General features: G+C 33.3%; 2 protein-coding genes across 2 annotated transcripts; both read right to left on the bottom strand.

The window, feature by feature from the left end:
- Positions 1 to 7,919: 7,919 nt before the first annotated feature.
- Positions 7,920 to 12,161, bottom strand: LOC117342279. The gene is made up of 5 exons (XM_033904376.1): positions 12,152 to 12,161; positions 11,772 to 11,789; positions 11,430 to 11,531; positions 10,804 to 10,888; positions 7,920 to 8,879 (listed from the first exon to the last, which is right to left on the bottom strand). Exons 1-5 carry the CDS (start codon positions 12,159 to 12,161, stop codon positions 8,366 to 8,368), a joined length of 729 nt encoding a protein of 242 aa, XP_033760267.1. The 3' UTR covers positions 7,920 to 8,365.
- Positions 12,162 to 21,155: 8,994 nt separating this feature from the next.
- On the bottom strand, positions 21,156 to 22,467 carry LOC117342287 (neurotrypsin-like). Its single transcript, XM_033904388.1, has 3 exons — positions 22,295 to 22,467; positions 21,813 to 21,960; positions 21,156 to 21,378 (listed from the first exon to the last, which is right to left on the bottom strand). The coding sequence occupies exons 1-3, from the start codon at positions 22,446 to 22,448 to the stop codon at positions 21,156 to 21,158; spliced, it is 525 nt and encodes a 174-aa protein (XP_033760279.1). The 5' UTR covers positions 22,449 to 22,467.
- Positions 22,468 to 23,197: the final 730 nt, after the last annotated feature.

Below are 23,197 nucleotides of genomic sequence, written 5' to 3' on the forward strand. Positions count from 1 at the left end.
ATCAGGAAAGCTGGGGCACTCAAATTCATATACGACACACGGCGATACTTACGAAAATTTACTATCCTGTTCAAAATTACCATCGCTCAGAATTAGAAGACTGAAAAGTTTTACCATAGAAGTATTCAAAATCACAAACAAGCAAACACCAACGTATCCAGTACTTATTTACGACTTAATCAATATCACAGAAAAAAGGCATGCACATTCAGATATCATAACACAACAGATATACCACATGTTAGGACAACAAAATACGGAAAGCATTCTTTTCGGTCGGAAGCACCTAAGATCTGGAATGTCCTTCCAGACCTTTTCAGAACAACAATTTCACTCACACAATTTAAATAACTAACAAACAGTTGGTATGGGCCAAAATGGAAATGCATCACATGCAGACAAAAAATCATATAGACATACATATAACATCAAATGAAAACATAAGACTTTCAATAAATTAGATAAAGTTAATGGTAATATCTATATTTCTATTTTTTCTATAGAGCTATATTTAAGAGGTAATTACATTTAATAGAAATATATTTCCGAACCAGTATTTTTTATGCAAATATCTGAGATACAATGTTTAAGTACGAAAACCTATTTTACGTTAAATATTTATACATGTATTTCATTAATATTCATATTAATTTTATATACCTATATTCATTTAACTGGAAAGTCTTTCATCTAATGCCTTTTTTTCAAGATCAGTGCTATAATTTTATGCTCATCAATTCATTCATACATGTAAGTTGTTGACCTTTACCTTAACAAACATTATCATTGTAATATCATTCAAATTTACTTTAGTGAGGTGATTTAAGGACTTAAACAGTGTACTTTTTAAAAAGTTATTCATTGAAATGAATGTTTTTTTTTCTAAAAATATCATCAGAATTCATCTTTTAAGTATAGATGGCAAATCATGAACTTTGATCTTTAGTATGCCATACTTTCTCATAAATCAGTTACATGTAATTACCATTACACTTGTATGTTTTATCTATCATGTCACTGTGTATGTCTTTTACTGTATGAGTCGGTTTTAATAGCTGAATAGAGCTCATTTTGATTTTTTTTTTAAATGTACCGACTAAAAATAAAACTTTGATTTGATTTGATTTGAGACATGAGATAGGTAAAATATCGTCACCATTCATCTTTAGACAGTTTTTCTTTTTGCTCTGTTATTCCTGTGATTATTCAGCACAAATACATGCAATACTATACAAGTACTGTAATAACTTTCTCATAATACTGTAACTTCAAGCAGCCATCAAGACAGTTTACATTTGGCATGTAGTGTACACGTCAAAGCCTTACCATGTTGTGTGATATCAAATGTACGCATACCTCGATAGTAGAATATGGGAAGAGCTCTATTATAAAGAATCAAAAGCGAAAAACAGCATCTAAATATGTATTTCCTGATTCCGATGTCAACACGTTATGATATGCACGATGAAGCATGCGCATCTCAAAAATAAATTGTTCTTTCTCTGGAGACATTATTACATTTCATGTTTGGGAAAGGAGGTAGAGTTGGAACAGACACTCTACAAATATGTTTCAGTACTGCAATTCTTCAGATTACTGATCAATAATAATTAATGACAAGGGTAGGAATCTCCCTCGTTTATACTGGATTCCTAAGCTTAATGATAAGGGCGGGAATCTATTTCGTTAATAATGAATTCCTAACCTTAATGCTAAGGGTGGGAACCTAACTGGTTTATACTTGATCCCTAAACTTAATGATGAGGGTGGAGATCTTTCTCGTTTATACTGGATTCCTAAGCTTAATGATAAGGATGGAGATCTTTCTCGTTTATACTGGATTTCTAAGCTTAATGATAAGGGTGGAGATCTTTCTCGTTTATACTGGATTCCTAAGCTTAATGATAAGGATGGAGATCTTTCTCGTTTATACTGGATTCCTAAGCTTAATGATAAGGATGGAGATCATTCTCGTTTATACTGGATTCCTAAGCTTAATGATAAGGATGGAGATCTTTCTCGTTTATACTGGATTTCTAAGCTTAATGATAAGGATGGAGATCTTTCTCGTTTATGGGATTCCTAAACTTAATGATAAAGTAAGGAATATACCTCGGTTTTACTAGATTCCTAAACTTAATGATAAGGTTGGAGATCTTTCTCGTTTATACTGGATTCCTAAACTTAATGATAAAGTAAGGAATATACCTCGGTTTTACTGGATTCCTAAGTTTAATGACAAGAGTTGGTGGGAACCACCTTTATACTGGATAGTGGATACCCTAACTTACAAACATACTTCTAAACAATGTGTTCTTCTTGGTTCGGCTAATTATTCAACCTCGCTTTAAAGCACCACCATTTTAAGTCTATCAACTTAGGGCTAAAATTGCATTGGTTTAGAGTGTACTCTGTAAAATTCCAAGCTTTGACGCTGTCCCTAAGAAAAGCAAACTAGTATACAGGTATATATGCCTTTGAACTGTAATGGAGCGCATTTCGTAAATATATACCGAGATCGTGACAATGACCAATCTTTTTTTGGCAGTATATCTTTGTTGAGTTTGGTGATCTCAGCATACTCATACAAATCATGCCCTTTCTTGGCTGACTTGTTTGTGTCAGTTTATTCAAGTGTGATTCTATAGAAGGGCTTAGGTAACAATGACCTCGCCAAGCCATTCAATTATTGATAAAAAAAATTCGCCGTGTCCTTCTGATATACCATCAATATCCTGTGAACATATCTCGCTATATAGACTGGTTCTCGATCATCAGCCCCTTCCTCAATCACAGTGGATTCGATATTCAGGAGTTAATTCCAAATGGTACGACCTCCCTGATAAGTGTAAACTGTTGAGAGAAGGAAAAAAAAAAAAAACAACAACAACACATGCCTTTCCAGAGAATGTTAATGAATAAGCCGGGGTTGTTTTATGTGAACATCATTATTTCACTGGATAAAAAAAGTTTCCTTGCAAGATATAAAAGGACACATATTCGATGATATCAATCATAGTTTAGATGTCACTGCCCCGTTGATCATTTTGATAACCCAACATTAATTGAATTAGACATAAAAATTTATATAGCGGACTAGATGCCACTGATGAAGCAGTAGATGTTAGTCCTTGAACCTATAAATTTTTGTATTTAAAATCGTTTCAATATGTATTTTGTTCCTATTTTGCCATCTGTTATAGAATACGGGTTTCGCTTACACGTGGCATCCTTTGTGATCAGGTATCCTTTGTTAACAAGTATCTTTTGTTATTATGTATCCTTTGTTATCAGGTATCCTTTGTGATCAGGTATCTTTTGTCAACAGGTATCTTTTGTTATTATGTATCCTTTGTTATTATGTATCCTTTGTTATCAGATATTCTGTGTCATCAGATATCCTTTGTTATTAGATATCTTTTGTTTTCAGGTATCTTTTATTATCAGGTATCTTTTGTTATTACGTATCCTTTGTTATCAGGTATCTTTTATTATCAGGTATCCTTTGTTATCAGGTATCCTTTGTTACCAGTTGTATCTTTTGTTATTAAGTATCCTTTGTTATTGGGTATCCTTTGTTATTAGATACCCTTTGTAATTAGATACCTATTGTTTTTAGGTATCCTTTGTTATTATGCATCATTTGTTATTAGATACCCATTGTTATTCGGTATCCTTTGTTATTATGTATCCATAGGTATTAGGTATCCTTTGTTATCAGATATCCTTTGTTACTAGGTATCGTTTGTTATTAGGTACCCTTTATTATCAAGTATCTTTTGTTATCATATATCCTTTGTTATCAGATATCCTTTGTTATCAGATATCCTTTGTTATTAGGTACCCTTTATTATCAAGTATCTTTTGTTATCAGATATCCTTTGTTATTAGATATCCTTTGTTATCAGGTATCCTTTGTTATCCGATATCCTTTGTTACTAGGTATCCTTTGTTATTAGGTACCCTTTATTATCAAGTATCTTTTGTTATCAGATATCCTTTGTTATTAGGTATCCTTTGTTATCAGATATCCTTTATTATTAGGTATCCTTTGTTATCAGATATCCTTTATTATTAGGTACCCTTTGTTACCAGTGTTATCATTATTGTCGCCAGTTACTCTCGTCTTCTTCCAATTATAGTATTAGCCTGTAAAGTTAATAACACGTAGGCGATGTTTCATAACAGATGCAAATGTGGATGTTCTGAAACATTTTTCTAAATTTGTCACAATACTAGATTCAATAATTATGTCTTTTTTCTATTTCCTATAATTATGACGCTTAACACTTAACTACTAGGTTTGTATCGGTGTATGGCAGGGAAGTTTATCACCCACGCAGGATTTCCCTATCTAGCGAGGAAAATTATGTTTCCGTAAAGCGATATGCATGTTCTAGGTGACGATTTCCTTTAGATATTAAACAATATCTCTATGACTCGAGTTTCGGTGAGGTTTATAAAGTCAGGTGTAAAGGAATAAGTCGTTCTTTTTATCGTGTCATTTCAATGTTGTTCGAGAGAAACCACTCAATACTTAATTTATTAAAATTATTAATTTATTTTCTTTATCTAAGCAAGCCACCTTTGCCTTAAAGTCCACCTGTATATAATACATATTTTTATATAAAAGTCACCTGTTACAGTTTCCATGTTACTCAATTTATGATGACTAAACCTGTATATAGAGATTACCTGCCTATCAAATCCAGTTCCTGCTCCAAGCCTGTCAACATTTACAGATTTGACAGTGACATTCTATACCATTCAAACTAACAATATACCATGACGTAAATGAAATAGAAAACACACCACGCTATATCCGGGACGTGTAAGGTCCTTTTATTATACAAAATCAATACACAACGCAATCATAAATGCACCTGTACATAATGACAATGACGTGGAAATGACAGAACTGTTATGAAACAAATGAAAAATTTCAATTCGGTTTTTCAATTATATTCAACATTTAAAAAAATTGCCCAAATAAATAATAATACCACAATTGATAATATCTTAAATACTACACGCGATTACAAAACTAACAAGTACTAGAAATAGTTTACTTGAATGGAAAACCAAAGTACTACATTATAGACGGCCCTGGTACTGATCGCTACATCAGTGACCCTACTTACAAGATATTAGAAACAGATTGGATTTTGAAGCTGGTGAGTGCCTAATGTATCGTTCTAATGTAAGCTATATTCAGTCATATATTTGGTAAGTATGATGCAATTAAAACGATATCCTTACACATTATATAGCTTTAAAAAATCTGAACCCAACTCTATAAACGAAAAGCATTGTCTTTTATTATAAATATAAAGCATTAGCCTTTTCACAACAACATACCTTTTTTCGATATTTTTTCTCAAGGATATATATGCAACGGCACAATGCATGGACGCCATATTTTTTTCTGTGTTAATTAAGGGTTGAATAAAGTTATGTTGAGGTGTATGGGGGTATAAACCTCAATAGGTCTTGAGACAAATTCAATGAACTGCGAAGCAGTTCATAATAATTTGTCTCAAGACCTATTGAGGTTTATACACCTCAATATCACTTTATTCAATCCTTATATTTATATTTTTTGATATTTTTGTATAATATATTTTGTCCTGGACAAATAGGGACTTGTGCAAGTCTACCACGGAACTTACCGAAATGTACGTCACCACTCTTCGTCTACATATGGTTATTACTTTCAGGATTTCTTTCATGAACAAACCTGATAACGAATTAAAACAAATATGATTTTTAATGGAATTTATTTCATATAAATATGATCATTTTTGAAAAGGAATTAAAAAATATAGTCCAAGCTCGAGAAATGTATTCCTACGCCGGACTTGATATAGTTCATTGAAAAATGACTCGAGTTAACTGTGGTAGGTTCATTGAGTCTGAATTAAGTGGAAATATAAATATTGTTGATTGTATTACAGTTTATTGTGTGATACGCAAAACTATAAACGTAGTAAGGATGGGTTTACATCAAAACAGACAACTATTTTGAAAGGTGAAAAAATGTATTTTTGAAATTATCTTGAACTACGGTGTAATTAAAACTGTAAGCATGCAATGCAACGTACATGTACTGAACTTAGCTTGATTACGGCATTTACGATGGACAGACGATTAAAAGTTATACAATACCATAGAACTGTAAAAAAATGTATATCAGAACATTCCTACAATATTTTTTGCGTACATTTCAATTCGACACCAGGACGTCATTTATACATTTGGATGAAACAATAAAGTGCCACTCTAAGGCAAATGTCTTTGCAGATGCCCAGAGTGCCTGACATTTCACTTTGATATGCCAATAATGATCATCATTTATCATTTAAACAAAACACTACATGACAACTAGTATTTTTCTTTCTTCAGCAGTAATATAACATCCTCAGAAGTCTTACTATTTTTTATGCCAGTATAGCGGCACATGTTCTGTATATCAGGTCCCATAGACTTCAGTCTATGCTCAGACACACGTTCCCATGTATGGAAGGGTCTTATTGTGTATACGGGAAGGAGGGCATTCATATACCTAGTATCAGCCACCATATACATGTACCAAAATAAGACCTTTCCATACTATCTAGGATCTGAAACAACAGATACAGCACGTGCTGTTTCAGAACACCACTTTTACTTCCAGATAGTTGTGGGGCTCATGATGTTCATGTTGGTGTCTTTTCAGTTCCAAGTATTTTAATGGACTGTTAATGTACATTAAAAATATTATATACATGTAAAATGACGTATATAAGCCAATTAAACGACATATTTGAAATTAACATATATATAATACTAATATTAGAACTTGACAACTATGCAAGTATATGGCATTAGGTATTCTCTTGAGCGTTTGATTAAGTATATACATATATATATACTACATAATGTACCTGTTGTTACGTTAAGGCTCTACTGGCACTTTACAAATAAATGTCAACATCATATAATCTGGAATATCTGACGACGATAAGCATTGCATTTAATGGATGTATGAATACCAAGAAGAAGAAAACTTGGCTTATAAGTTTTAATGTTTTTTTTTTTTTTATATATGTGCTAACATGCATTGTACACATCACAGTACGTAAGAAATGCATATCGGTTTAGGCTATCCTTAACAGTTGATATGAATTATCATAAACAAGAACAATGTTAAAAAAAATATTTACCATAAATTCCAAATTGGTAAACCGTCTTAAAGGGACATCACGGTAAACCAATATTTATTTAGTATTTTTTCATATTATGGGGTATATATCTTTTTAAAAAAATAACCTTATGGACAATAACCATTCAAATTTGATGATATATGTACATAAAAAACATCAATTATTAATTATAAAAAGGTCATCACAATTCGTTGATCAATAGTCTGGATATGTAAATGTTGTGACATACACGATAAAACGCATGCGCACAACAAACTAAAACACCTGAAAACAAAAATGGCTTCCAACGTGAATCGGCTGCGGTTGAAAACGATAACACCTTCGGCAATAAAGAAAATAATGGCCAAATGGGTCAAACACAATCCTAGAATTACATTGGGGAAGCAGTACAATAGACTGGAACAGTTCAAACATGAAAACAGCAGTAATACGGACGTTGCTCGTATTCTGCTCGATTGCTAAATACTAGGTCATAATAATCTCGGTAATATTTACACAAAGTCGGTAATAGTTACACAAACTCGGTAATATTTATACAGTCTGTACCAGTACATTGCTACTGTCACTATACTATATGTACAGTGTTTACACTTATGTACACATAAATCTGTGTGCCGGAATATATACAGTATAATATCGTTATTTAACTAACCCAGATGGAATATTTCGACTTGTAAACTATCGTGTGTTTGTGTTTACAAATGAAAATGCCTCGATTTCAAAACAGTCACGTGATGATTCAAAAATAATTTCCGCGCTAAATTTAGAGGGGGATTCCCAACTAAATCGAATGGTCAAGCTGGACATAGGGATCGATTGTGAATATTGGGTGGCACAGAAACATAACTGGAAAGAAACAAAATACGTACATTCAATGAAAATAACAACGTTTTTACCGTGATGTCCCTTTAAAGGATATGGATAAACACTAGCATGTGACAATCTAGGAGAAACCGATATTTCGTCATCACTTCTTTATCCCGGAATATCAATCTAGCTTATTGCCCATTTCTAACACGGGTCTCTGTGTCCTCACGTTATATTTGATTGTAAAGAAAACGGCTTTAGACTTCTTAACATGACCAAATAGTCAGTCGACGTAGACAGTCCTAACAGAAATGTTCGACTGAAGGACAATCAATTGGTGACTAAATGATCCTCTATCAGCCTTCCCCTAATTTACCATTACTTGGTTCTAGATGGTTGTATGTATTATCCCGATTGGTATTTGCCGTCGACTTCAGAAATGAATCATACAGAAAATTAAATTGTGTCTCACTCGCACTATCACTTTTCGCAGGCTGTGGGGCTTGTCCGGATTCTGTGGCAACATTGGCCATATTTGGAGTTGGTGACATTGAGTTTTCACTAACAGATGTACTTGAAGAATTTAACTTCCCCTTTTTCATGGACTTCTTCTTGACCACTGCATATACAGCATTTGGATTTTCATTTCCAGATACATCGTATTCCTTTGATGATATGGAAGGTGGGGTCGCAGTACTCTTTTTTCTCTTGCTGGACGTGAATAGACTTTTTCGTATCTTGCTTTTAGCCGGTGATGGTGGAACAGTCTCGTTATCAAGTGCATTGGGATTGTACAGTTCATTATGTACCACCTTCGAAGTACCAAGCAAAGACTTCCTGCGTTTCCATTCATTATATCCAAATTCCCGTCTGAAATTGCAAAGATATGTACATACATGTATGTAAACTTATTTTCACACAGCTTTTTGAACAAAAGAACTAACGTCTGCAATTGTATAAAGGTACAAAATCAATGTAATTGTAACTATAGACAGTTTGGTACTTATTAGATACTATGCCAAATAGCAGTATTCAGCGTTGACCCACATAAGTCACAATGTTTCATTTTCCCTTGTGAAACAATTGTGCGCCAATTCACTTTTTGTATGAGGTAGGTTTCGTTTAAAAGCTTATCAGATCAGGCAACAAAAGACCATTAAGTTTGCTTTCTGAAACAGACTACTCGAGTACTTCTCAAGAATAGCGATAAGAATCTTGAACGTAAAATCTTAATGTAAAATATGACAGCCTGTCAACCATTTCGTTTTCTGCATTAGACTAAAAAACAAATGGGAATAATAAAGGATGTAAGGACGTGTAAATACGTTTGATTGAACAAATAAATGTTGAATAACAGCTGAACAAAAATGGGAACAGCATGATCCCATTAGCAATTTAGACTGGAATATATATATATATATCCTTTCAAACTTCCAAAGATACAACAATACAATGGTTTCAATACCGGCTACAACACTGCATTCTCCATATAAATTACTTAACAACTCGGACAATAATATCTGTAATTTCTGTAATAATTGAAACCATGGACCATCTATTTTGGGACTGTCCACAGTCCTTTCAACTTTGGCAAAATTTAGAAGCTGGAATATTTGATAAAACTAGTAAAGTAACTGATATATGATTGGAAACAGTACTTTTTGAAGATATCAGCTGCTTTTCACTACCTTTTAATTTCCTTATACTATATGTAAAATTTTATATATACAATTGTACTCTTTGTCAAGGAAACAAACAACGGCTGAGTCCTGAAGGTTTTTGGCATTCAAATAAGATATCGAAAAAATGTAAAAAAAAATTTTTTAAATGTATGTATTGAAAGATTTGATGAAATATGGATTTAATGGAAAAAGATGTTCGAATTTTTTTTTGTTACTGCTGTTGTAGTGCAGAGACGGATAAATAGATGAAATCTTAAGTGTCATCAAGTGTTATATAATTTAAGCAACGTTACTGTATGTAAAAATGAATGAAAAAAAATATATTTAAAATGTATCAAAAAATTCGGACTCTACTGAACTTATCTTTTGAAACTTGATAAACTTTTGTTAAGGGTAAATTTGGTCAAAAGTTACCTCCCTTTGTATATTATGTTAGAATTTATAGAACTTCATGAATATTTTTTAACTGGCTTCTGTTTATTCCATCCCTTTCAACCATTTCATTGATTTGAATTTCTAATAATGATAATACTGTTTAGTGCATGATTATATAATGTTTTAATCGGATATAATTGTGTGCAGTGAGCAAGCCCTCCTGCGTGAGGACACAACATTGTTCAGGGGGGTTGAATCTAGGGCTCCCCAACCCTGGCAATCAACCATAGATCAAAATATATATAACTATGGCCTAGCTATATGTATATATATATATATATTTATATTATTTCTAATGCTGGGGGAATAAATATTTGTATCAAAAAGAAAATCCGGGGTTATCCAAGATCTGTTCCTGTAACTGTTCCGAAAGGAAAGATAAATATCCTGAAAAGGACAGAACCACAATACTAACTGAAGTCTTCGATTTTAATCCAAACCCTTTACTTAATGAAATGGATGTGAAGAGCTCTTCGGCATATATCTTAGGGCGATATAATAATTGAACAAGAAACATTCTATGGCACAAAACTGTTATCTAGGACAATAATCAACCAATTCTCTGATGTTATAATACCAGTATGTATTTGTCTGTTATTCTATCGCATTCATATGCGAAAGAATGAAAACCAGCTATGTCGATAATACCAATAAGGAAAACAGCCGTATAATGTTACCTTCGAAACAAAATCGCCATGAATATTACTCCGATGATCATCAGTGTCAAAGCGGCAGCAAGGATCCACCATATCAGGCTACCTCCTGCAATTTAAGTCGGCAATTCGTTTTGATAATCAAATGGTGTTGATTTGACATAAAGCCATAAATATATATTCAAAGTTATTACATTTTGCTTCAATAATATGATTTCCCTCAGAGATACAAGTTAAACGTATTTGAAAATGTCTGTTTGGTAGTCACTACTCCGGTTATAACTTTGAAAACGTGACATTTCTTGGATTTGCTATAGATACGCATGGTGGGTGTCATTGATGAAGAAAATGTTTATCCTTAGGGATCATCATCGGACTTTTCCCAACAGCATTTGTACATTGTTGCTTAAATAAATCTTTCTTTTATTTATGTCTTCTCCATTAGAATGAATGTTTAGCGTGTACATCGACATTCACTTGCTTTTATTTAGAAAACAATAATAACACACGTTGATAGAAGTATTACTTAACAATTGCCAGGAAAGCAAGTGAGTGTTGGATTTGTATGAATAAGATAGTAACAATAATTATTACATACATTGTAAATATGATTCAATTGTATATCAATATATTATACGTAATGTACCTACCTGAACGGTCTATCGTAATTCGCTGAGGTGGAATGATTTTAGATGTTGATGGTTCAATAGGATTTAGAGGGAAATCTTTACATGTCTCCGTGATGTCATTATCTATAACAAAATTTTACGTGATACATTACATATGCACATGTGTTACTGCTCATTATATGATAGCAAGGTAACTTTATCTGATTAATTTAATTAGAAATTATTTGACGTTGTTCAGCATACAACTGCTGAAGCTATATCCGATAATGGTATACATACCTTGTATAACACAAACAAACGCGTGTGTATGCGAGCAGGCCACAGTCCCGATTTCAAGACCTTGGGATAGTATTGGACACGTACCATTGTCCAAATACTCTCCTGAAACATAAAGTTAATGTTTAGGATTTATCTGAGGTAAAAAAATCAGACATGCGAGTAAATGCTTCCTAATATAAGAAATTTTCAAATAATTTCATCAACAATTTCGTCATTTTTTTAAAGAATTTTAGAAATACTCTTTTCTGATTGGCCGAATAATTGGAACATGATAATACACTCACAATACATTTTTAACTAAAAATGAAAATATGATAGGAAATATCAGTGTGAACATTTATCCTGCTTTCAAATGCACATTTAAGTTATGCATTGGGATATAATAAATTTCTTTGCACCAATTTCATATTTGTATCGTATAAAAATGAAGTATTGACATCATGGATATGTAAATCATAACATACCAGAAGACATCTTGGATACGAGCCAAATATCCTCCACAAATTCAACACAGTTAATAAACAAATGTTCGAAGTCTTCTTCGGAAGCCAATCTACCAGAATATTCTTCGTCACAAAATGTAGCAGCATCCATCATATTGAGGTTATCTGGTACGTATATGGCAAGAGTGTCACCTGCAAAGATTAAGTAATTAAATGATATACATGCATGGCAAAACGCTGGGTACATGCTGTACATAGTTTGTAGGTTAAAAAATTGCAGGCATATCTAACCATTTGATTAGACAGGTACTGTGGTTATAATCTTCAGCATGAGCTTGCATTAATTCACTCCCTTTAACTTTGGGAGGCTATATTCATAAGGTTATATTATTTACGATATTTTATGAAAAATATATGTCCAGTTTTCAGGGAAACAGCTATCAAGTTGAATCAACAAATACAAAAAGCATCTTACACTGTTTTATTTTCACTGTCATATTTTTACTGTAATTTAACGCCAATTTCCAATCGATAAAAATAGCCTTCCGATTTTCAACATATCAAAATTGCATTACGGACGATATTTTGTGAGGAAGTACCGTAGATCATATGAGTTGAAAAATGAGTTGAAACAGACACCAAGTAATATCACAGACCAAAATATACGTGACATCAGAAATTGAATACTGTCTGAATATTTTTCTCTCGGGTCAAATAATAAATATCAAAGATCTACACATCAAACATATTACATTACTGTGATCTGACATACATGTGTGCTTGGTTAAACGATATATTTACATTATACTTACTTTGTTTACATTGTTTAGCGTCATTGTCCCACACCTTACTACCGTCCCCGGGACAAACACACCTATAAATTAGGTCTCCTTCCTTACTATGACATATAAGTCCGTCCATACACTCAGTCAAGATTGGTACACACAGTTCATCGTAGGTCAGCCCTGAACAGTAAAGAAGTGATGATAGTTACACTTAGTTGTTAACTGTTAATATTTCTTTACTCTGTAGGAATATACTCAAAACAATATATTTATTGTATTTATTGAAATAGGATAAAAGGTATGCATCGTGAAAAACCTGTCTTGAAAGTAAATTTATAAAAGAATGTAAATGTTATAGCCTATACGTGCGAGGACTTATAATTACATTTGCGTGTAACGACGGACAGAAATAATATTATCTGTAACAAGAATGCCAAATACATAGCATCCTCAGAAAGAGGACTTTCCATCAAAGCTCACGATTTTATTTACTTAACATGAAAATTATATGAGTTATATTAAATGAGTCTGTTCACTGAATAACACGATAAGCTTGTGGATAATATTTATTACATGTAAAATGAAGGCATGATTTTCTCTTTAGTCATGAGTTGATCAGAAGGATGGTGTCATATAAACTAGCGGAAAACAGACCTTAAGTTTATTTTCGATAGTTATTGTTTTATATATCATTCTTTAATGATGTGTTCACGGTGTGGGTTTCTCGATTATTTCATCTCTTTTGAATACATATTGATGATATTTGGTGTCCTATACAAGGGTACCCTACGCCGTTTCCTGATCTGAATCACATTGACCTCATAAATATGTTAATTGCCATTTGAGGGATATTATTCCACTCCTGAATAAGGACCTGTGTGATTTGAGCGTTGTTAAATGGGACACGGACGCTCTTCCTAACCTTCCTGTCTAGCTCGTGCAACAAATGCTCGATTGAGGACATATCTGGACTGTATCGTCGCCAATCAAGAACCGAAACGTTGTTTTGAGCCAGATAGTCACGAAAAAGCCTAGTAGTATTGAGCCACACGTTGTCCTGCTTGATGGATAAGGGGAAGAACGTGTGGTCTCAAGACCTTATCCAGATATCCCTGCTGTAAGATTACTATTTATAACCACGAGAGGTGATTTCACGCCTTAATATACCCCTGCCATAACAGACCCTCCCCTAAAATGCCGCTTTCCGTTACGCAAGAGTGAGAATATCACTCACCACGATGTCGATAAACGCTGTCGTCCATCTGAACTGTAAAGCGTAAAGGGAGGCTCGTCAGTGAACAACACTCGTATCCAATGGGCCAAACAAAACCGATTAGGTGCATGTGTAAGTAGCCACTGCATTTGACGTTGCCGTCGCCTCTGCGTAAATAGCGGACCAACATAGGGACGTCGAAATCGGTTACGGAGGTGCTAGAGACGTATTCCGCTACCTTGATGTCACGGCGTAATAGCGCGGGATGGTCAACTATAATCTCCATGTGGCTCTGAGACGCCCAACTAAACGGGATATTGGTGTCTCATCTACACCATAATGCTGTGCTACATTTACCAGCACATATGGTGCAAGAGTAACTCGGATGCACGCATTCGTAGAAAATCTGCTGGAAGCATGCTACGTCGAGCGGGGTCACAGTTGACTTATTTTAACAGTTTCATAGTGCACGGAGGTAGCTCAATGAAAACAATATTTGAATTTAGACCATGTGTCTAAAAGTTATATTAGACAAACCAAACTTATGTATATATATCTATACATATATACATTATATGTACATGCATTATATTAGTACCTACTCGTCATACATGAACTGATTCTAGGATCCCAGAACTTGTCGGTATTAGGACTGCAAAGGCACCGGTTGGACTCACTAGTGTTCAGGCAAAACAGATTTCTATGGCACATACCAGCAACATCCATATCACATGTTTCGTTATAAAGGGTCTCTGAAATGTGTGTATTGAATGCGTTTTTTATAAAGTTTTAACACCCGTCGATGTTTTTGTCACAGAAGCAAAATATATATCTAACTCAATTAAATTGAAATGATGCATGATGGGCGTGTATTCATTTACAAAGAACAAAGATTAGCGAAGAAATGGGTAAAACACACCCATCCAAGATAAGATAACGACATGGGTGAGGAACTTAGTGTGTGGGGAATCCCCTCGGAGATGCTTACATGTGATCTCAGGTGAGATATCAAGGAAGAAAAATGAAAGAGGAATAGCACATGTTTAGCACACGAAACTTCTTGATCACTAGATATGTATATATGTACAAAGTTTGGTGATGGCCTAGACAAGATAAGCAAAAACAGTTGGCAATGACACCAGATCATTATACGAAATATATGTTTCTTCTTAACATAATCATTTATAAAGGCTTTATATATATTTATATTCTGAATTGTTTTTAGGATACCTACTCATTATACAGGAACTGTTTCGAGGGTCCCAGAATTGGTCGGTATCAGGATCACAGAGACACTGACTGGATACACTAGTATTCAGGCAAAGCAGACTAGTGTGGCACATATCGGGGACATCCAAAGCACATGTCTCATTATAAAGCGATTCTGAAATGTATTTTTGGATTAATGTTGAAGTATAATCTGAAAAATATCCCAGAAATGACTTCTCCAGTGCAAATGAATACACTTGAACAAATAACCTAATGTCATATGTTATTTACATCATTTAGCCTCAACATACTAAAAGGATAGCAGTTGCTATAATAGACTGATGCTTAACAAAAAAAATACGTGAATTTCCTTTTCATTTTGAACAACTTGTTATTATGCAGTTTCATAAAGAATAATTACATGAAGGTGTAATGTTAAGTGATATTCTCATGACAGTACCCTTAAAAACCCAAACCAAACAGCAATGGCTTCGCAATAACCCCTTATTATTTCACATATATTTGACTGAATTGAACATGCTGTATTGTGGTATGGCTTCTATATGACAGGGGCTCAGTATTTAAATCACCTACGTTTAGTGCATGTTTCTATTTTGGCGTTCCAAAAGGAGTTTTCCTCGGCACACAAACATCTGTACATCAAATCCTGGTCCAGTTTCCTACACATTAAGCCTGTTGTACATGGAGCTGGTCCAATCGGGTTGCATGTAACATTATAACCGAGTCCTGTGTGAGAGAAAGTTTGTTCCGAAAACAACAAATGATGATGTATAGAGTACGAATGTATGTGAAAGTAGTTGTGACATGATAAAGCGTTATTTGCTGAAAGTTCGTTTCGTTAGTAATAATTTTCCCGTAAAATCTCATTTGTTGTAGGTATACTATGGGCGAAAGCATAACCCAGGGAGAAGATTTGAAACTGTATGAAGAAAAAGCCTCCTAGTAAAGACTGAACTTCAAAATGGAATACTGAATCAATATTGATATTAATGTGTATACCAGTGAAAGGTTCAGAGAAAATTGGTATACAAAATAACCTTACAGGGTTTCTGAACAAGGCTCTAACTAACATGTTGAGATAATATACCTTATAATGTTGCTAGGTCTCAACTAACATAAACGTATGGTCACTTTAAGCTTGGCATTTCTATATCTAAGGACTAAAAAGATATAGACCTGAATTAATATAAATATATGTTTTGTATACACATTCCGAATTTTATGTCAAGGTAAAGGAATCTTTTACACCATCTGAAGATAGTGTGTTTTCCTTAGATAACCATTAGCTTTTAATCAGTATGTTAAATACTGTTAAAGGCGATAACTGTTATTTCGATGTACATTATTTCATGTATTATAAATCCATTTATCGAACAAATATGTATTTTATTTTTATTATAAAGTCTTTTTTTTGTATAAGGGTCGAATCGTCTCATGGTATCGTTAAAGTTCTTTAATCAAACTGCCGTTTTAACTTCTCCAACTTGATATATAAAGAATGACTGAGCGTATACTTAATTTAGCATAACCGAATTTACATAGGATTATAGTTTGATTCCAAATCCCTAATAAGGCCCCCCCTTTCATCATTCCTACGTCAATGTTGTTTTCATGCATTGGGATCGCACATTGCATACGCAGTTTAATTGAAACATATGCAGATTAAAATCATAATAAAAAAAAGTGTTGTGATATTGTACGAGCAACATAAATATCATGGAGGAAACATTACTTTCTTTATGTTTGTATCAACCTCTTAGACGAACATGTTTGATGTCCTCTGTTGTATTGCAACCAATGTTGTTATATGTTTTGATATGTAGGATACTTACTGTTATTACAAAAACTCCTATCTATATCCCAAAATGTGTCATTCTCACAAAGACATCGGGCAGAGTTATTTGATTCCAGACAAACTAAATTACTGCCGCACATATTCGTGACTTCAGAAAAACATGTCTCATTGAAGAACAGCCCTGGAATATAAATTTGTGTCATGTCAATTCACACTGTGCTTTATTATTGGGTCATAGTTTTATTCAACTGTAGAGCAGTGAATAAATTACCTCACAATTACCTGAATAAATACAAAAAATAGAGATGTACATACAGAAAATAACCTAAAGACACGATCGAGCAGACAACATAAATGTTGCTTTTGGTTATACCACTGAAAATAGAAACCGAGTGTCTGACGTTTGATTTGTTCAAGATATAATCATACATGACTGATGTGAGCAAAGGCATGCATTTGTATTTTGGTGAATTAACAGCATTGTAAGTTATCATGCATGCATACATACATACATACATGTATTACCATTAAAAAGAAAAATCTGTTTCATAACAAAAAATCGATATGAATACTTACTTCTTTGACATGCCGTAGTGTTTGTATCCCAAAATGTATCGTTCCCAGCACACATACACGTGTAGGGCATGTCCTCTGTGATACGCAGACATTCAAGGTTACTCGTGCACTGGCCTATTATAGCAGTATCACAATCTGCATGTACACCTAATCCTACAAGCCAGGAATTAGTCATTAGAGTTCGACAGTACCTGGTTGATACATCTATTATCAAACATGACAGAAAAATATGAGCTTTATTATTTACCAAAATGTTCTATACACTAAATGTAAAATAATCAAAGAAATATTGACACGATACTATTTAATAAATTCATTTATTACACTTATTGTTGTTGATGGTGTCATCATAAATATACATATAATTGTAAAATAAAAACAAACAAAAAACAAACAAACAAACACAAAACAACAAAAAAACATCAACCATGCTTGGAGATAGGATGATTGCCAACCCCTTTGTCACTAATTTGTTTAATTCTTACAAAAAGAAATATTTTGTTATCATACTTAAGTTACAAGTATTGTTGGCACCATTCCAGTACTGATCTTCGTTACAGGCACAGCGTGTTGTGTTTTCAAATTGCACACACATAAGATTACTTTCACAACCTCCGGAAACGCAAGTTTCGTTATAACCCTCTACTGCAAAAATACAGTAATAAAAACATTACCATTCATAAAGATGCTCTTTATTTCTTTCAAGATTCATATTGGTATAGTACTTGACGAAAACAGCTCAAATTAACTGGTTACATTATATTAACTGAGCTTAATCTCGATTTTGCTATTTTGCTATTTTTTTTTTTTCAAAAAGAAATATTGTTAATATCACTTGTATACATTGACAGTCCTATGTATGTCATTAAATCAAAGATAGAACTGATGTTCAATCGAAAACATGAAAGATTGCATAAATGTTATTATAGTAAAAAATATTTTATATGTTATAATATTAATTATCACTAGCTGAAATATTCATTACGATATCGGTATATGTTATTATTACTTACTATGAATGCAAGTATTTAAAAGTGTAACTCCAGAATGTTGCATTTTCACAAGCACAGCGTGGTAAGTCTCCAGTTTCCTGGCATCTGAGATTGCTTCTACAGCTCGATATATTTAATGCACACACCTGTCCATATGGAGATTCTGAAATAACCCAGCAAATCAAATTAATGGAGAGGAATTGAATTAAAAGTAGGCCTATATAATTGTAAATTGAGAATCATAGTTTTTATCATTACGTTATTACACAGATTTGGCATATCAATAAGGTCAAAAATTGTATTGATGAATATAATGGACTAAGCTGACCTTTTCCTAAAAAAAAACAATTGAAAAATATGTTTGTCTCAGAGTTGCTGACTGACTGAGTTGATGTGTCAGATTCACGTGATAACTTACTTTTAACACAAAATTGTAAGTTGCTATCCCAATATGTATATTCTTCGTCTTCACAAATACAGTTTCCTAGTCCGTCAGATGATACGCAAATTGCATTCCCCGCACATAGCTCGTTTGTATTGCATTGTAAACCATATGGCACTACCAAACATAAGCAGAAAAGAAAATGCACGCAAATTAGCATAGTGTTTTCAGCGCGATAAACTCTATATCAATAATAATAACAATAACAGATTTACCTCCTCAACAATGGAAAAGAAATGGGATTGATATAAAAACAAGGATACATATAATCTTTTAACATAAAATAACATGGTTGTCAATTGTTTGATTATTTATAGAATCAAGGTTTTTTTTTACAACTGTGTATTAATGATGTTGAATAAGCTTTTGAACATTTAAACAAATGCAAGAAAAAATACAATTAAAATTACAAAACAAAATTCAAATATAACAAGTGTTGTGTTTGATAAGTACATTGTACCTGGTTCATAACAATTGACAAATGCGACTGAACTGGACGTGCACGGTGCATATGTTAAAGGGCACATCACAAGCAGCTGTTTCTGATTTGATTTACAGTTGAAATGCAAAATGTACTCTTCTGTCGCCTGCACACTTGAAGCTATTCCCCCACTTTAAAACAATGAAAATTTGCCTGCGTTAAGCTTTGTTTCATAACAGTCATAGCATTAAAAAGAAATTAAATACTATAATTCAACATTTTTATTGACAAAAAACCTTTGCGAGGTTACATAAAACAATAATATTGACACATCACGCATTTAAAACAATAATCTGTTTTAAAATATCATCATTCCGTCAGATCTTACAAATGCAGTAATCCTATTTTCAGAAAATATTTCAATCAAACTTACTTCATACCAAGTTGTCGACATGCTATTTCAGCGTTTAAGTTAGTCCAGTTATGACCGCAAATAAAGGTCCATCTACCATCTAAAAATATAATGACTCTTCCCTGATAAGCATTTCTGCCTTCAACTAGTTGGATGTCACCTGTAAATATACAAGGGATAATACAGAAGGAAACTCGATATTATCGTGAAAACCAAATATGTCGGTGGTTACATATATTGTAAATGTTAAGTGAAATAACTCCTTCACTTATATTCTCTGTATGATAGTTTTAAGAAATAATTGTTATTTTTTTATGTTCACTGGTGTGTGAACGGCATTTTTTGACAGATATTTTAAATGACGCGCGTGAGCGCGTCATGTTGAAATATCTGTCAAAAAATGCCGTTCATACACCAGTGAACAACAAAAAATAACAATTCTTTCTTATATTTACATTTCAAAACTATTTTTCAACGTAATCTTTGAAAAAAATCATAAGAAACCGTATTCTACGTTCGTTATACGTAGTGACGAAACAGCTGAATGATCGATGTAACAGCGTAACAGATAGTTCCAATTTGGCGGGAAAGGTAATCAAGTACACAAGTACACAAAATATAGTTCCACACAAATTCATTATTTTAATCATCATGAAAGAAAAATATTAAAATGTTGTCTTCAATTTTACAATTACTAACAAGTTTTAAAGTTGATAAAATATTGTTTCATGTGTAATCAAACGCGATTTCATATTCACACTTCTGGCACCGTCAACAATGTACTGTATGTATTCATACGCGGCAGGTTAATTGTTCACCTAGGAATGAACTCTAATTTTGTTAGTACCTTCATATAGAGAACACACAGTGGAAATGTAAATATTGTAATATAAACTAAACCGTGCTGATAGGTTGATTATGCGTGAATTTTGTTTACTACCAGGAACAGAAAAGACAACCTCCTGTTTAAAAAAATGCGGCTGGAACGATGTAAATATTACAGACGTACAGATTTATATCATGAACTTTCTAGCTCTTTTCACACATACACTAACAGGAGAACAAAACGTCTCAGAATATCTGGGAGTCCGGCTTCAATATCCATATAAACACGCACAATTCGCAGAATAGTTTATAAGGCCAGAGTTGTATACATATTTTAGCTTTTAACTCTTATACTATTTAATATCGGCTTAGCATTACCTTTGTTTGGGTTGCAGGTAAGGAATACTCCATTAGAAAAATGTGCACAGCTTTGTACGCCCCATCCATTAAAAGAACACTCTCCAAGGTTAACTTCATCACCTCGGCATTCGATATTATCCATCCAGAATTTCTCCGTTCCTATCTCGTTATTGTTTAAACGTCTAAATGTGCCTCCGCTGCACAACATAGAAATAACAGGGTATGCGTAAAAATAAATATAAAACGAGTATTTTGATTAAAGAAATATGTAACGAGTATTTCAAATAAATAAATATATAACAGGTATATTAATTAATTAAATCTTTAATGAGTATCTTAATACAATAAATATGTTACGATTATTTTTATTCAATTAATATGCAACGATTTTTTTTCAATTCCACTAATATGTAACTATTATTTTGATTCAATTAGTATATAAATAGAATTTTGATTCAATTATTATGTAACGATTATTTGATTCGGTAGAATTTAATCAAGCGGCCACCTTATCACACAAATCCAGTGTTAATCCTATAACACAAAGCTTCACAGCTGCTGCATTTATAAGAAGTTAAAAGATGTACTCAATGATTAAAGCACAATATGACGACAGGATCACCCCACTTACGTTAAGCCTAGCTGTCTACAAGCAACATGTGCATTTAGTATATGCTTATCCCATTGGTTGATACAGACGCCTCCCCACTCCCCAGCGACATATACCTCCAATCTGCCCTCAAACTGGTTTGCCCCTCCGACCATTCGAACAGCACCATCTGAAAAAATGACATCCATAACGGTGTGAAATCCTTACTGATGGATGATCACAGCGATATAAAGACTAATTACTTCAATTGTTTAAGACTGCGAAAAACTCAATTTCGTTTCACAATTAAATAGGCATCTGTTGAAAAAAAGTTGATCATTTCTAGCAAGCATCTGTAAACTTAACATACCTATTGTTACATTTCCGAAGAATATGATTAATACAAATATACAGTTTCGTACTTATTTGTTCTAAACATAATGGTACTGCCTGGAAATCAATTATGATAGTTACCTATACTAATTAACGACACGTCCTGTCGCGTAATTATCAACAGATCTTACCTCGGTGTGGTTTACAAATTAGAAATACGTCGTCAAACAACGAATGATAACAGCTTTCATTTCCCCAACCATTGAATATACAGTCGTACAATCGGCGTTCATTATTCTGACATTGGAGCTCATCTATCCAGAATTTTACAGCAAGGTTGACCATCCGTTGAACTCTTCTGTAATTCCCTCCACTGTTTAAAACAACAGAAAAATAAGTTTAATGGAGTGGCAAATTCTGAATTCAAGCTATTACGAACTGTGATGAAATGTCTGTAGAGTGATGTACGACAATACATAATTACATACCTAAGGCCGAGTTGTCTGCATGCAACTTCAGCGTTTTGCGGATATTCGGCCCACGAGTTATCACAAACGGTTCCCCATTCTCCAGCATACCAAACCTCAAGTCTCCCTGCTAATGGCCCTTTCCCTACTGCCAGTCTGAGAACGCCATCTGACGTGTAATTGATGTAGTATAACTCATCACCAGGTTTTCATTTATCTTAAAGTAACATAATTTCTCTAGGATACAATAACTAAGTGTGTGTTGAGAACGGGGACATATGGCGTTATTATAAAGGATATTCACATTAGTGTCAACGATTCAAAAGATTTTAACAGAATTATTTCGTTATTTTAATTAGTTTAATTAATAAAAGAGGTGAATACGTTTAAACTTTGGAAGAGACATAATGTAAGTAAAGAATCAAATAATATAGTGTATGTAATGTTGTAATATAGCACATCTTAATCAAAAGAATCAAATCTGAAACATCAGCGTGGCCAATAAATCTCGGTTTATAGCACTTGCCTGTAATCTAAGATTTGCTTTGTTTTTAGAGAGAACTTGTCATAAAGTGGCAACGAATGTTTTTCTCTTTTGCGTACCTATAACTGGTTGACAGGTAAGAT

Source organism: Pecten maximus, chromosome 2, assembly GCF_902652985.1.
Source record: "Pecten maximus chromosome 2, xPecMax1.1, whole genome shotgun sequence".
Lineage (NCBI taxonomy): Eukaryota > Metazoa > Mollusca > Bivalvia > Pectinida > Pectinidae > Pecten > Pecten maximus.

What these genes read in the sequence shown, in the direction of transcription:
- LOC117342279 (XM_033904376.1), bottom strand. An exon ending in AATTACGATAGACCGTTCAG is followed by an intron (nt 10,889 to 11,429) that starts GTAGGTACATTA and finishes CTTAAATTGCAG; the next exon opens with GAGGTAGCCTGATATGGTGG. An exon ending in ATGGCGATTTTGTTTCGAAG is followed by an intron (nt 8,880 to 10,803) that starts GTAACATTATAC and finishes TTGCAATTTCAG; the next exon opens with ACGGGAATTTGGATATAATG.
- LOC117342287 (XM_033904388.1), bottom strand. Translation starts at nt 22,448, where the DNA reads ATGGTCAACCTTGCTGTAAAATTCTGGATAGATGAGCTCCAATGTCAG. An exon ending in AATTTGTAAACCACACCGAG is followed by an intron (nt 21,961 to 22,294) that starts GTAAGATCTGTT and finishes TCATTTTTTCAG; the next exon opens with ATGGTGCTGTTCGAATGGTC. An exon ending in TGTAGACAGCTAGGCTTAAC is followed by an intron (nt 21,379 to 21,812) that starts GTAAGTGGGGTG and finishes TATGTTGTGCAG; the next exon opens with CGGAGGCACATTTAGACGTT.